A 14,435-nucleotide genomic window follows, 5' to 3' on the forward strand; every position below is an offset into this window, starting at 1 on the left:
GACACACAGAAAAACAGTGACATAGACAGTCTTGTAGACCATGATCTTGATGTTGTTCTTGAGGTCACGGTTCTCAAAGATTCGAGGACCCTTATATTTAATTGGCCATTTTGGATTGACCGTTTTTCTACTCTTTTGGTTACACTATATGGTTTGCTAATATTTCAAACTATGTGGCCTCATCAATTTATCATATATTGCCACATCACATTGCAGTCTCAAAAGTTTCCTAAGATGAGCCAGGCCATTTACTAGATATGCAATCAGACCCTGAATAATGTGTGACATAAAGACATCAACACATTAGGGTTAATGAGGTGGGAATGGTTTCTGTCTCGTAAATTAGATGAATACTGCCAATGACTAACTTCCTTCAGGAAAACATGAGGGTCCAAATCTGAGAAAATTGCTTTCTTGGGTTATATATCAGATTCTAATGTCCTGATCCTACATGGACCTCCATCTCCTCAGTAGAGGTACTCTTCCTTTCCCTTAATTTGATACTAAGTCAGTGACTAAAACCTAAGACTCTTAAAGATTAGGACTAAAGTTGTGAGACAAGAGTGCATTTATCTGTAAATCGAGCCACTTCACTTAACCCTTGTCCAGCCTTTCTTTGCTTTGCAAATGAAGGCCAGCTGCAGAAAATGTATAACATAAACTGATACTCAGTTGTTAACTGTGACTTCATCCATAAGAATCTATGTTTTAAATGACTGTAAAGTTTTGTGGAGCAGGCAGCCTCAGTTTCGTCTCATTCTCTTCATTTTACTACAGAACCTCTTCACAGTCCAAGAGAAATCAGAATGTCAGAAGTCAGAAAGACGTCGGCCTTGGTCAAGTGGAGCCCATTACCTTTAAAAGACTGCCGAGGCTTTTTGGAAGCATATGTCATTTACCTCGTTGACTCACAGAATGTCACCACAGGTAACAGTCATGTCATATTAAAGCTTAGAAACAAATGAAGCTTGGACACTGTACATGCTTCCCCATGTCATGTTTGAGAGTGGTTTTGGAGCAGTGAGGTGGAATCCCATACCCAGTCACTGACTGCACTGAGTCTGCACATTCTTCCCATGTCTGAGTGACTTTTTTTATTTGGGTACTCAGGTGATCCTCAACATGAAGATATGTGTTAGTTTAAGTGGAAATGCAAAATTGGTCCAATTTTGGTACACATGTGGTGTGCTTTGTGATATGCCGGTATCCTGTCCAGTGTTGTTTCCTTTGTGCACAATGTTGCCAAGGTAGGCCAAAGCCCCCTGGTGACATTGACTTTAATTAAAAAATGGAAATGTTACATCAAATGTTGCTTGAACTGTCCTATAACTTCTTACGTGTCAGGCAGTTCCCAAGCTATAGGATTTTATATTTAAGATTTCCCACAAGAAACAGAATACTTTGTCTTAAAAAACACAGAAAATATGTCTTAGGCACCTCTCAGGGTTTGGGGGTCTTGCAGCAATCCCAAACTCCTGCCATGATGGATCATAATGTTTCCTGTTCCTATTTATGTGGTTTAGGAGTGGACAGCAAAATTGTGGTTGTTGCTTCCCTTCTGTTGGTTCTTCTACTACTTTGTGTGTGGTGGATGCCAGTCTTTATACCAGCTTTACCTTTTCTTCAGGGCAACTGTTCATGCTAATAGAGTATGCTATTCCATATTGCAGATCAAACATCAGTTGTTAGTCATTTCAAACAATCATTGCCTAACCTTACAACAAATAAAAACATTAACACGCACATCAAGATAAACAAATATCAAAATACAAATCATTTTTATGGGTGGACTATTAACAAAGCGTTCCATCCATCCACTGTCTAACCAGCTTATAATGTCTCAAGCTGAAGCCTACTTTGGCAACAATGGACAAAAGCCTAGAATGATCCTGGATTAGACATCAGCTAAACAAAGCTATATTAATGTACATTTCTGCTGATGTAAGCTTAAGGATGGTGAGATCACAATGGTGTCAAGAAGAGTGCAAACTCAAGCCAACAGCATTTCTGTGGGATTCATGGCTGTGTATATTAGGAAAAATAGAATTTTTAGTAATCTAAACCAACTGGCTGCCATCCTCCTTCTGGACATTCATATATTTCATTCACACATACTAATAAAGCCCACTGCTCTATGAAGTGCACTGGAGTAAGATAACCTGGTGTTGTGTCAATAACAATGCATCTTAAATAAATAACTTTTTTGTTCTTGCTTCTATTGAAAAAACACTTGTAGTCAGGCCAGCAACCTGTATCTGGATCCTGGTAGCTCTTGATGTCAGTGGAAAAGCAGCAACAGAGATTTAAGCGTGAAATGCCAGAAACTGAACCTAAAAAAATCAAAATTGTTTTTGGTAATCCTGCAAGTTAAACATGAGAAAAAATTCCCAAAATACTACCTTTATGGGAAAAAATATCAAATCTTTAAAAGTCACATCACTCCACTAGCCTAGTCACTTTTTTGAGGACCCCTTTCTTCCATCAAAGAGAGTGTGTAGCATTTTCACAGATTTGTTTTAAAACAGTAATGGAAAAATGGAAATTTTTATTTTCTTCTTTGAAATACTTTGCTGCTCTTCTTCTTCCATGTCATTTTATGTAACTCCACAAATCCATCTCAACATTCTCATGTCTATTACATTCAACTTCTTCTCCTGTGCTCTCTTTACTGCCCATGTCTCAGCTCCATGCATCATTGGTGGTCTTATGACTGTCTTTAAAACTTTTCCTTTAACCATTCCCTGGATTCTTTGATCACACAAGACTCCTTCAGAAATCATAAAGAAGACAGCATCTTTACTTGTCTAAGACTGAGGCTGCAATTCAAGTCCAGTAGGATTCTTAACTATCTATGTGTGACTGGACTTTTTTTGATTCCCTATTGACATCTTCTTCCTTTTAATATTTACAGAAACAGTATTTTCATATATTCTTATTTTCTTTCCTTTATATAGTTACTAATGTGAACAGCAGTTTGTCTGAATGGAAACTGGAAAACCTGAAGCCGAACACCATTTACTTGCTGGATGTTGCAGCTCGGACCTCTGAAGGAGAAGGACCCAAGCACTCCACGGAGTTCAAAACACTGCAGTTTGGTATTTATCCCTTCTGTCTTTGGAGTAGCAGCTTAAGCGATTATTTCCCACAGAGTATTTAAGCTCAGTTTGGTTTTCATTATGTTACAGAGGAAAGGAAATGTAATTTGTAATATGCAATATGCAAGAATTAGTATACTGTATAAAAATCGAGTATTCTATTAACACTACAAACATAATGACTCATCTCAGAAGACCAACCAGACCAAAGTGTGGACACTTTGGCATGTATTAATATGCATATTATATACCATACCGTAAATGAGTATTTTCAGTCTTAATGCTGAGGTTGAATTAACTCAAAATGTTTTTCTTGTTAGATTTAACTGTGAACTTACAGCAGGAAGGGGTAGGACTAATAATTTTAGAATAATGCAGAATTAAATGACAATACTTTTCCACATACAGTATTTTCTCATCTCATCCAGCATGGCACAGTTTATTAAGGTGCAGAGTAAGGAAAGAGGGTCTAGAGAGCCAATACCAAACAACAAGCACTTCGCTGCTGCTAAAGCCCCCTGGCCTGAGTGTATGGCTGCCGGTGATTGGCTTATGGAGTTGAGGAAACTGAACACAGATGGTGTCACCCATGGTGTTACCTCTGCACTTAACTGTGTGTTGAGAGGTTGTCGGGAGGTCCAATGATACTGTGTAGAGCTGCAAAAAGGAGCTATGGAACTTTGGGGCAACACTGGAGGGAAGTGAGGGAGATTTTTGGCTGTGGAATTACCTTTAGGGAGCAATATTTTCTACTTTTCAACCCAAAAAGTTTCAAAAACTCACAAAATTTCACCTTTATGAATTACGAATGACATGCAAAGCAAATTTTAGGGGCAATTTCTTGTAACTCTGCTCTTGCACTCATCATTCCGTTTTGCCAAAAAGGTACCATATTGAGTTAAACTAAACGCTAAGGGGAGGCTCAGTTATGTATATCTCCATGTATGTCTATGTAACTAATTATATGATGTTTTTTGAAGAAGTAACATGGTGGTACAACGTTGTGCTGCCTCAGAGCCTCCTCGACCTAGGCTAAAACTGCAGCCCAGGTCGTTGTATATGTGAGTGTGTTCTCACCATGTTCACAATGGGGTTTCTCTGGGTGGTCATGTAATGGAATAAGCCAGCTCATAAAAAAAGACGTATGAGTTAACGTTTCAGGAGGAGTGAATAAAAGTTACTGCATTTTGTGCAAAACAGAGGGTTTTCTAAAGGCTCAACAAATGTTATCCACTGTTGATTGATCTTTTAAAAAATTCAGACTTAGCATAAAAAGTGGATCCATTAGTCAGCTCCTGTTTCATAAACCCTTTGCCTCAGGAAAACTGTAATAACCAAGCTATTCTTTTTCAGATCCAGGAGAGCTGGCTGGGATTATAGCAGCAATCAGTTTATCGACACTCCTGGTTGCAGGCCTTTGTTGTGCAGCCATTAAGAAGTAAGTTCATGTTTAATTCTACCTCTTTTTTAACTCAAATGATGCTGGAAGCAGAGCAATGACAGTGGTTATCATAACTGCCTCATAGCTCCAGAGTCTATCTTGTTGTCCTCTTTGGTAAATTGAAACCAGAACAATTGATATGGAGGGGGGCGTCACTAAATTTGTATCATTCTAAACAAGGATTGATAAATGAATCAATGAAAATCATGAAGCCTTTATTATCACTTCATACACCAGCTTATATCATAAAACAGAGTATCTTAGAAAAAGATAGCATTGCAAGAAGGCCTCTTCTTGTCTGCCCAGCATGGCACTGTGTCCTTCTTGACTTGGCCTCTACTTTTATATAAAGGCTTAAATAGTCTGTCAGTATCTTAGCCATTAAAAACATTTGCTCACTTGACTGCTTCCAGCTGACTGCTCAGTCACAGTCAACATCATACAGTATTTACACACAACGCCATTTAAAGAAAGTAGGCAAGGTCAGATGGGTGATTGTGGTCTTTTCAGTTTTCGCTAACATCACATTCAGCTGCGAAAGTGAATGAACTTGTCATGTCCCCATTATATCAGGAGATTAAAAGTGTACATTAAAGTTATACCATTTAATTACTAGGAGTGGGCTCAGCAAAGATTAGAGTGTTATTTACTTTGTAAAGAAACTTAGAAAGGCACATATCTTTGACATGCAATAGTCATTACATTTCACTTAATTTCTAGTTCCATATTATTCGCTAGTAGATATGGTAATTGTGGGCCACCTAGGAGGAGTCTATGCCAAATTCTACTGTACTTCGCTAAAAACAGAAATTACCCAACTGTTGTGTACAAAATTGATCTCCCTGGCCTGGTCTTGTCTGGTCCAGTCCAATATTATATACCAGTAGTTATGATAATTTGTGGCAACTTGCCATATTATGCAATATTCCAGCCATAAGCAACTTGTTATGCAATTTTAGAGGTCATCAAATGTTATCTTTAAAGAGAGCACAAAGAAAAATAACCTCAAGGTGGCACAATTTAGGGAATTAGGCAGTATGGACGTGCACCTCCTCAGTTATCAGATTTAATATGGCTAGGCATGCAGATGTTTGAAGAGATCAGTAGTTAAATTGTCTGCTTTTTGCAAATGGCAACCACCTAAACATTGGATCTATCCCAGTCCCAGAGGGGACTGGGCGGTATCATGGTCTGGAATCCCTACAGATTAAATTTTTTCCAGCCGTCTGGAGTTTTTTTGTTTTTTCTGTCCCCCCTGGCCATTGAACCTTACTCTTATTCGATGTTAATGTTGATTTATTTTTTATAATTATGTCTTTCATTTTTCTATTCTTTAATATGTAAAGCACTTTGAGCTACTGTTTGTATGAAAATGTGCTATATAAATAAATGTTGTTGTTGTTGTTGTTATCCTACAGACTTATTGCATTCTGTAATTCAGAGGTCCCCAGTCCTGAAAATACCTCAGCCATGAGTTTCTCTGTGAGCAGAAAGTCACAGGTGAGTGCTTCACATCTTCTCTCTTTCATGTACTAACACTGAGTATCCTGTAATGCCCTTTTCCCCGTTTTAAATGTCAGAAGTGCTTTGTTAAAAGGTACCTTCCCTTGTCAGAGAAAAAAATCTACAGGAATTTAACTAATGAAAATGCAAGAAACTTTCGTGCATGGATTACTATAGCACATGAGAGCTCATTCTTAATATTCAAACTGAAAACACTGTACCAAAATGAATTAAGATCATATTACACTCCAGCCAATTTCAGCTGTCTTATAAAACTGAGAACCTAGTAATGTTGTATCAAGCATTATGCACACAGAAATAGACATGTATGTACTTAAAATGCTGGTATCCCACATCACCTGGATTAATGTCACAGAACAAAACAAGGTCTTGCTTCATTTATTAAGAAACAGCAGAGGCACGCACAAAGTGAGAACTCGGAATACAAATGCGAGAGTAGGGTTGCCCTCTTTCACTAGCTTTTTTTGCCATTGCTTTTGAACCACTAGCCGTCTACTTGTGTAAATGACCAGAGAGTTAGGTTATTTTAAGGACTGAACTACAATAAAATATATCTCTTATGAAGAAAACATGGTACTTCATATTAATCACATATACTCATTTATTTTATATACACTAAATACTTTGTAATAATTGTCTTAAATTTCAGGGTTCAAGGTTAATTTAAATAAGAGCATATTCTTCCATGTAAACAGATTGGCTTGCTAGTTTAAATTTGACCAGTTCTTACTAGCTGTCTCATAGCATTTCACATACCTCGGAACCCCAATGACAACACTGAAAGACCTACTCAAATATAAATTTGATGCATTTTTAGGCTATGTTAAAGAAGTCCTAATCAGTTAGTCAGGTCTTCTTTGCCTTGTATTATGTAGGGAGAATGAATATTGTTAAAAGAATATTCTTTTAAAATTTCAATAGCTTTTCAATTGCATTCAAATATCAACATATATTTTTATTTCAAAAACACTGAACACAGTTGTAACTTGATTTATTTGGAACACAAGGGCCATGGATAAAAAAAAAAAAAACTTAATTCTTGAAGATCTAATGTAGAAGGGGTATTTCATTGTCTATTAGTTCTACTATTGTGCTGTGAATATCTGCACTATGAGGCTATGGAAGGAGTCAGAGAGAAAAGAGTGTGGATTCACGTAGCTAGCCATGGAAAAGAGATTCTCCCTGTAAGCTTTACTCTATGCACAAAGCGCTAGTAATGACAGCCAACGCACTTGGAATTGAGTGACTTAGCATTCTTTTAGAATATGGTACTATAGGAAAGATGACTTGATCAATAAATTAATATCAGTTTTGCTTTTGGATGTGCTGGTAATTAATGAAATAATCTGGCATAGCTCTCACTTTTATTTTTCCTTAACTTTCTCTGGTAGTAACACCGATAGTATATCATCTCATCTTGCTCAACTGGAAGAAGCTAAAATAAAACAGAAAAAGGGTGCATTATTACAGTTAAAACTGGAAAACAATTTGCATTGCAAAATTCACATGTCTGTTATTCAGACGCATGCTTAAAACATGCAAAACACATGCTTTTTGTTTAAATATTGTTAAAAAGTTAATTCCGGAATCCTTAGTAAACATAATCAAGAAACCTAAAGCCTCATGGGAGTTACTTTTTGAATTGAAGACAGGACACCTGACCACTGAATGAATAAGATCTTCAATTAAAAAAAATCAATCTCATTATTTGCAATTGTGCAGCATTGGTTGCTATTGGCTTATATTATGTCATAAACTTCTTAAAACTTTATCTTGGCCACAACTTAAAAGTACACGGGGAAGGTAACATATAGAAAAACATCATTTTTGGGTGGTGTATTTCTTTAAAATGACACTACTTGCATAATTACACTATTTGGAACACAAGCAACTCTTCCACTTCTGCTTCTGAAACAGATGCTATTGTACATACTAATATTGTGCAAATACACTTACATTAACTTAGTTAAAATGGTCTTTATCATTAATTAGTATCCTAATTTCTATCTTGTCTGTTCTTGCTACCCTTTATAGGTGCTTCCCCCACAGCAGGCCGTATCTGCATCAGAAGAAGCCACATCTGACATTATGGTCATACCAGAGGTAGAAGCTATGTCCCTGCTGTCAGTGGATGCTACCCAGACTTTGACTAAAGACAATGAAAGTGAGGATCTGCTTTCAGACCAGGGAAGCCTGTCTGAATCAGTACTAGTTGTGAGCCAGCACTATGCCATGCAGTCAGTGAACCAAGAGAATTGGGAGCAAAGTGAAGATGCTGAGTTTGAAGAAGAGCCAGTTAGTGAAGAACCAAGTGATGGAGCAGCTACAACCATCTACAAAAAGGGCCTGGTGCTTGAATTGTGTCATGTGAAAAATTAATGGAAGGTCTTCTTGGCTTGGCTGGACAGGCTGACAACAAATCAGGTGGATGTCTCCACTCCTCAAAAGGCTGTCACTGTACCACAAACACAGGATGATGAGGATCAAGTAGTGTGGAAACTAGTAACGCCAAAGGGACAGAAAAGCTTGGTACCACCCCTCCACATAAAAAAAAAGCATTAAAGACCCCCTACCTGAACTAATGGCTGTCCAGTAAAAGTTTAATGGGACAGAAAAGGAAACATCTCACAAAGGAGGACTATATGTGATGATGTGGATAGAAGAGGGGGACATAACAACAATACAGGCACCGTTCAGCACTGAAGAACAGAGATGTTTGGAAATGTCTTTTTGGATTTTACTGATTATCTGAACAACATAATTAAACAGATGAAGGTATTAATCTATCAAATAAAGTTAAGTTTATAGTGCCATTCAATGTATGCATCAACACAAGGTGCTCAATAGGGCCAGCAAGAGTATACTGCAGAGTCAAGTGCTCTCCCAACCTCCTAGTCCTACACCCTTGTGAGCACTAAACACACCTTCAGCTCTTTGTGTGGTTTCACTAGCAGAATATAAATTGTTATTTACTGGTAAAAGCATTCATGAAGAGTGTGATGTGCTCATGAGGAGAATTAATTGTTCACTTTAGGCTTTAGGTGTTACATTTCAGTATCAGAATCCTTTGTGTTAGGTAAGTGATTAGACTTTGCTTCTTTACTTTGCACACCAGGATGGACGGTTCAGCACACCTTACATGGCCAACAGATTGATCCCGCAGCCCCACTGCCCAGTCTGTAGCCCCTCACTGAAATCCTTTCACTGGGTCCTTGCCAAATCTAAAAAACATCAGTCAGAATTCCCATTTGAAAGTCAGAAAACCCAAATGCCAAACTCGGTGGTTACCGTACTGTACTGTATGCGGAGTAGTTATTAAAATAAGAAGAAGGTAAAGCTTGTTATTGTTATAGGTAATGTATGTGTCTCTTGGAGTGCCTATAAAAAGTTTTCACCCCATTGGAAATTTTCTCATTTTATTGTTCTAAAACATTGAATCACATGTCGATTTAATTTGGCTTTTTTGACACTGATCAACAGAAAAAGACTTGCTAATGTCAAAGTGAAAACAGATCTCTGTAAAGTGGTCTACATTCATTACATATATAAAACACAAACTAATTAATCACATTAGTATTCTTCCCTTTCAAGTCACTATTTAGTAGATGCACCTTTGGCAGCCCTGACAGCCTTGAGTCTGTGTGCACAGGTCTGTCTCCATCAGCTTTGCACATGTGGACATTGCACTTTTTCTTCATTCTTCTTTGAAAAACTTCTCATGCTCTGGAAGGCTGCATGAATTGTTTTATAGGTTCTTTATTTCTCTTTAACCACAACTCCATCAATTTCACAGAGATCACTACAGTTATAGTAGACTCTAAAGGACGTATCTTACATATTCATGATATAAATGAAAGCAGGGCAGAGAGGTTACATGGTGGTCAGCACAGTTACCTCAGAGCCAAAATCCTGGTTGTGATTGCCAAGGTCAGTGTGTGTCTGTGTGGAGTTTGGACATGATATGTGCATCTGTGTGGATTTTTCTCTGGGTACCCCAGCTTTCTTCCATCATTCAGAAGACATGTATGCTAGGTTAACTAATGACTCAAAACTGGCCCTGCATTAAGGTGTCTACATGACAGGGCCCTGCAGAAGACCAGCACTCTTGAATTGGTTCCTACATTTTGACAGATCTGATCTTCTGAATTGAAGTACACATGTTTCAGACAGTGGTTCTATGTTGTAAAAATGAGAAATCTACAGTATATGTTGTAAAGAATCTAAACTACAGCACAATTGTTTACAGTTAAGTGTTTTTTTTTAATTTGGAGCCCAAGCAGATTAAGTGACTGAACAGACTAAACAGTCAACATCATATTTTTTTTCTGTCTGATGCCTTAGCCATTAAAATATTAAAAAAAAAATGATACTGGTTGGTTGTCTTGACTAGCAGGTGTGACACATACTGTAAATGAATTTAAAAAAGAGACCGACTTGGTGGCACTGTGGTTAATGTTTCTACCTCTCAGCTCCATAGATCTGACTTCAATTTTAGGCTGGATCATTCTCAGTTCAGTCTGCACACCCTGTCCACATTAATTGGAGTTTTCCTAAGGATCACAATTTGTCCTTCTATTCTCAAAAATCCACAATGACAGTTGGTTAAGAGTTTGTTTTGTATATGTTTTCAAAGTTAAGGTGGCTCATGGGTTCATGCTGCTGCCGTACAGTGTCAGACTCCTGTGTCCAAAATACAGGCTGGGCACCGTCTACTGTAAATGCAGTTTGCCTCAGTGGGCAACTGGGGGTCTTCAAATTGAGTGTAAGGACACTGGATGGCATGCCTAGGACTTTAGAGTTTCTCCCTTAAGAGAATATATTGGGAATATTAGAGGCCACAAAAGATTTTGCTCTACCGAAAGCAGTTTACTTGGTTGTAAGAAAACATAACTTTTTTAAAAATGTATTTTAAGTATATTCAAATTGCATGGACACTCCCATTAAAATGTTCCATAGACGGATTAGCTAACCATATACCTTTCAGAACAATATAGCCTCACTTTAAACTGAATGAAGAATTCATTCCTATGTTTAAATGTTATAAATTATTATTAAACAATAAAAACATTATTTTGCAAACATCTGAATGGCTGTAAATGAAGATATATTTAACCTCCATTATATTTGCATATTCTACTTGTTTCACTATGCTTTTTCTCCTTTGATTTTCTTTCCATATCCCAAACACTATTATTTCCCAGTTAGCCATCAGAACAGTCTAAACTGGGTAAAACAAGGATTGGTGGGTCTTCTTTAGCTAGAATTCTAACGTTGAGGTAAGTTATTTTTGATGATGAAGGCAGAAGTTTGAGGTTAAGTAGTAAGACTCTCTAATCAAGATATAGGATGGTGACCAGTTGAGTGTCGATTAGTACAGCAAGAATTTCACCGTGCTCTGTACCTGTCACAGTATTGACCCTATCTATACTAATAAAAGGCAAAGCCCTCACTCACTCACTGACTCACTCACTGACTCATCACTAATTCTCCAGCTTCCCGTGTAGGTAGAAGGCTGAAATTTGTCAGACTTATTCCTTACAGCTTACTTACAAAAGTTAAGCAGGTTTCATTTCAAAATTCTACGTGTAACGGTCATAACGGTCAACAATGTCTGCGATGTTGAACTTTCTTATTTATGGCCCCATCTTCACGAAATTTGGTAGGCGGCTTCCCTGCGCTAACCAAAACCAATGTACGTACTTATTTTGGTGGTATGATGCCACTGTCGGCCGCCATATTGAACCTTTCAACGGTCTTTGTTACTTATGGGCCCATCTTCAAGAAAATTGGTATGCGGGTTCCCAATGCTAACTGAATCCTACTTACGTACATATATACAGTACGTCCATAGCCTGCAGCTCGGTCACCGTGTGAGGCGGCATTGGGTCTCCCATCCCAATGCCTCCCACGTTGTTGGCTGCCTTCCTATATAAGGCCGTCCGTCGCTCCAGTCTCTACATTCCTTGCTTCGCCACGGGATTCACGTCTCCCTGCTGATAACTACAGCCTTTTTATTTATTCCACGGCTTCTCTGCTGTTTTATTGTTCATTTATTACGATTATAGTTATTGTGTAGGTATTTTAGGCTTAGTTTGCATTGTTCAGGTACCCATTTCCTTTATCATTCCAACCGTACCCCCATTAACATGTCTATCGAGGTGATCACCATCGATCAAAGAACTGTCACTTACCGAGTGTTACATATTGCACGGCCATATCAGGCTCACTCTTGATATCTGGAGGAACATTGTGTCTTATGTATTGAATGGCTGGGACAGGTTCACGATGTGGACTGCTGACGGTACAGTAGATAATTATACTACACAGGAGCACTATAAGAGTGAAATGCTTAAGCCCTTCACCTATGGATCTGCATGTGAGTTGATGGCTGTCGCTGAATTGTTCGGTTGTCGCTTTCAAGTGTACCGAAATGTCCTAATATTTTACACCTTTGGACAACTGCTAATGCCTCTTAAACATCTTAGATTCACAGGTGACGATTTCAGTAGTGGACACTTTGATGTGTATAAATGTTTAAACTAAAAAAAAAATGGATGTGAAGTTATCAATGAAACCGGTTGTATACTTACAACGCTTGACAGATGCCGAATGTCTCTTCAACACAAGTCCTACAAATACTGTCGTAATTGAAACAAACCATGAAACTCAAACCGATTATGACAGCAGCAATCCAAGCTGTGAGATTTGAAACAAGATTACTGTTCACATGGCCAACTGTACGTTGCATGCTCAAGTGTAAGCTCAGCGCACAGCTTGGTCATATTACAACCAGAGGGCCGAACTCACAATGTGGTATACAAAGAGATCATTAACAAATAATTATGGCTATATTTTCCCTCAGTTTAAAAAGGTTTAATTTTCTTCTTAATAAAAATTTTGAGACAGTACTTCGCCGCTGCAAAGCGCGGGTATTTTGCTAGTAAACCTATAAATGTAAAATAACGGCCCTCACTCCACTAGCCCTCTATAAGTGAAAGCTGACGCACCGCGGTGTCTGCCCAGCCCATTGGCCCAGGAGCAAGGTAACAGAAAAGTCTCCCCCTAACTCCGCCTACCAGGAAGCCCATACACACCTGAAGTAATAAACTGTGTAAGTCAAGGGTGTCCAATGAGTCGATCGCGATCGACCGGTAGATCGCAAAGGTAGTGCAGGTAGATCAAGTTGCATTCAAAAAAATTTTTTTTTAAACGTTAGTCTATCATACTGCATATCCTCCCTATGGCATTTGCCACTTGATTCACATACAGGACGGCCAGTCTGAGATCTCTTTTCTTCTAACCCACTGGTCATCCCACACGCACGATCAAACGCGCGAGCTACTGCAAAACTCCGGCTGTGATCTACTTAGCCTTCCAAATTATGTCGACTGAAGAAGGGATTAAAAAAAAATTGTTTGGGGAGGGTATGGGCTGGATGTGGAATTGGAAGAGGATTTTTTTCTCACAATGTCACAATCGAAGTGCGTTTGTCTGATCTGTCAATCTATCATTGCTATTCCAAAGAAGGAAAATGTGGAAAGGCAATTTCGAACTGTTCATAAAAACTATGAAACTGACTTCCTTCCAAAAAGCGATCTGAGAAAGAGACAGGAGAGGGAACTAAAATCACAGTTAATCGGACAGCTGTCATTTTTCACTCAGGTGAATTCAAAAGCTCCTTGACTGCATTATTCGGCTCTACTTGTTAATGCAAGTCAGCCTTTTCCCACATGAAGATTATTTATCCAAATACTGTAGTGACCATAAATGTATTGAATTGTTATTGTGCCATAAAAGGTTATTAAGTTATGCAAGGTACGACAACATACATTTTATGTATAAAGTATACTCAGTATATAAGATTGGTTCGTAAATATATGCATTGGTTCAGATATATATATATATATATATATATATATATATATATATATATATATATATATATATATATATATAGAGTGTATATAGCATTTTTAATGTAGGTAGATCATTTCGACCTGGTCATTTTAAAAGTAGCTCGCAAGCCGAAAAATTATGGGCACCCCTGGTGTAAGTGATAATAGAGGAACCTGATACTTATTTGGTTATTGAAAAGCGAAACGAACAGGCATACCTTTACAAGCTGAATCATCACACTTTTGGGAAAAACATGTTTTCTGTCCCAAATAACTTGCAAAAAAGGAAAACCAGAATAGCAACTATAGGGTAGCAGTTCTCAAACTTTTTTAGCCAAGAATTAGAAAATGCATGTGTAATATTTATGAACAATTTAAAAAAAACGAAAAAGATATGAGTAATAAAACCATTGTAGCTTACCAGCAAAAGGCCATTGGCCCTATGTGATGGGCATGAAACCCAGATTCTAATACAGGCCC

General features: G+C 38.0%; 1 protein-coding gene across 3 annotated transcripts in view; it reads left to right on the forward strand.

Moving 5' to 3' along the window:
• Positions 1-9,491, forward strand: part of il12rb1 (interleukin 12 receptor subunit beta 1) — a 56,560-nt gene extending 47,069 nt beyond the window's left edge. For all 3 annotated transcript variants that reach the window (XM_039766617.1, XM_039766618.1, XM_039766619.1), the window contains 5 exons: positions 778-927; positions 2,955-3,095; positions 4,449-4,533; positions 5,955-6,036; positions 8,095-9,491. In XM_039766617.1, the coding sequence (XP_039622551.1) occupies positions 778-927; positions 2,955-3,095; positions 4,449-4,533; positions 5,955-6,036; positions 8,095-8,439 (803 nt within the window). In that variant the 3' untranslated portion in view covers positions 8,440-9,491. The remainder of the gene's footprint in view (positions 1-777; positions 928-2,954; positions 3,096-4,448; positions 4,534-5,954; positions 6,037-8,094) is intronic.
• Positions 9,492-14,435: the final 4,944 nt, after the last annotated feature.

This window comes from Polypterus senegalus, chromosome 10 (genome assembly GCF_016835505.1).
Source record: "Polypterus senegalus isolate Bchr_013 chromosome 10, ASM1683550v1, whole genome shotgun sequence".
Classification (NCBI taxonomy): domain Eukaryota; kingdom Metazoa; phylum Chordata; class Cladistia; order Polypteriformes; family Polypteridae; genus Polypterus; species Polypterus senegalus.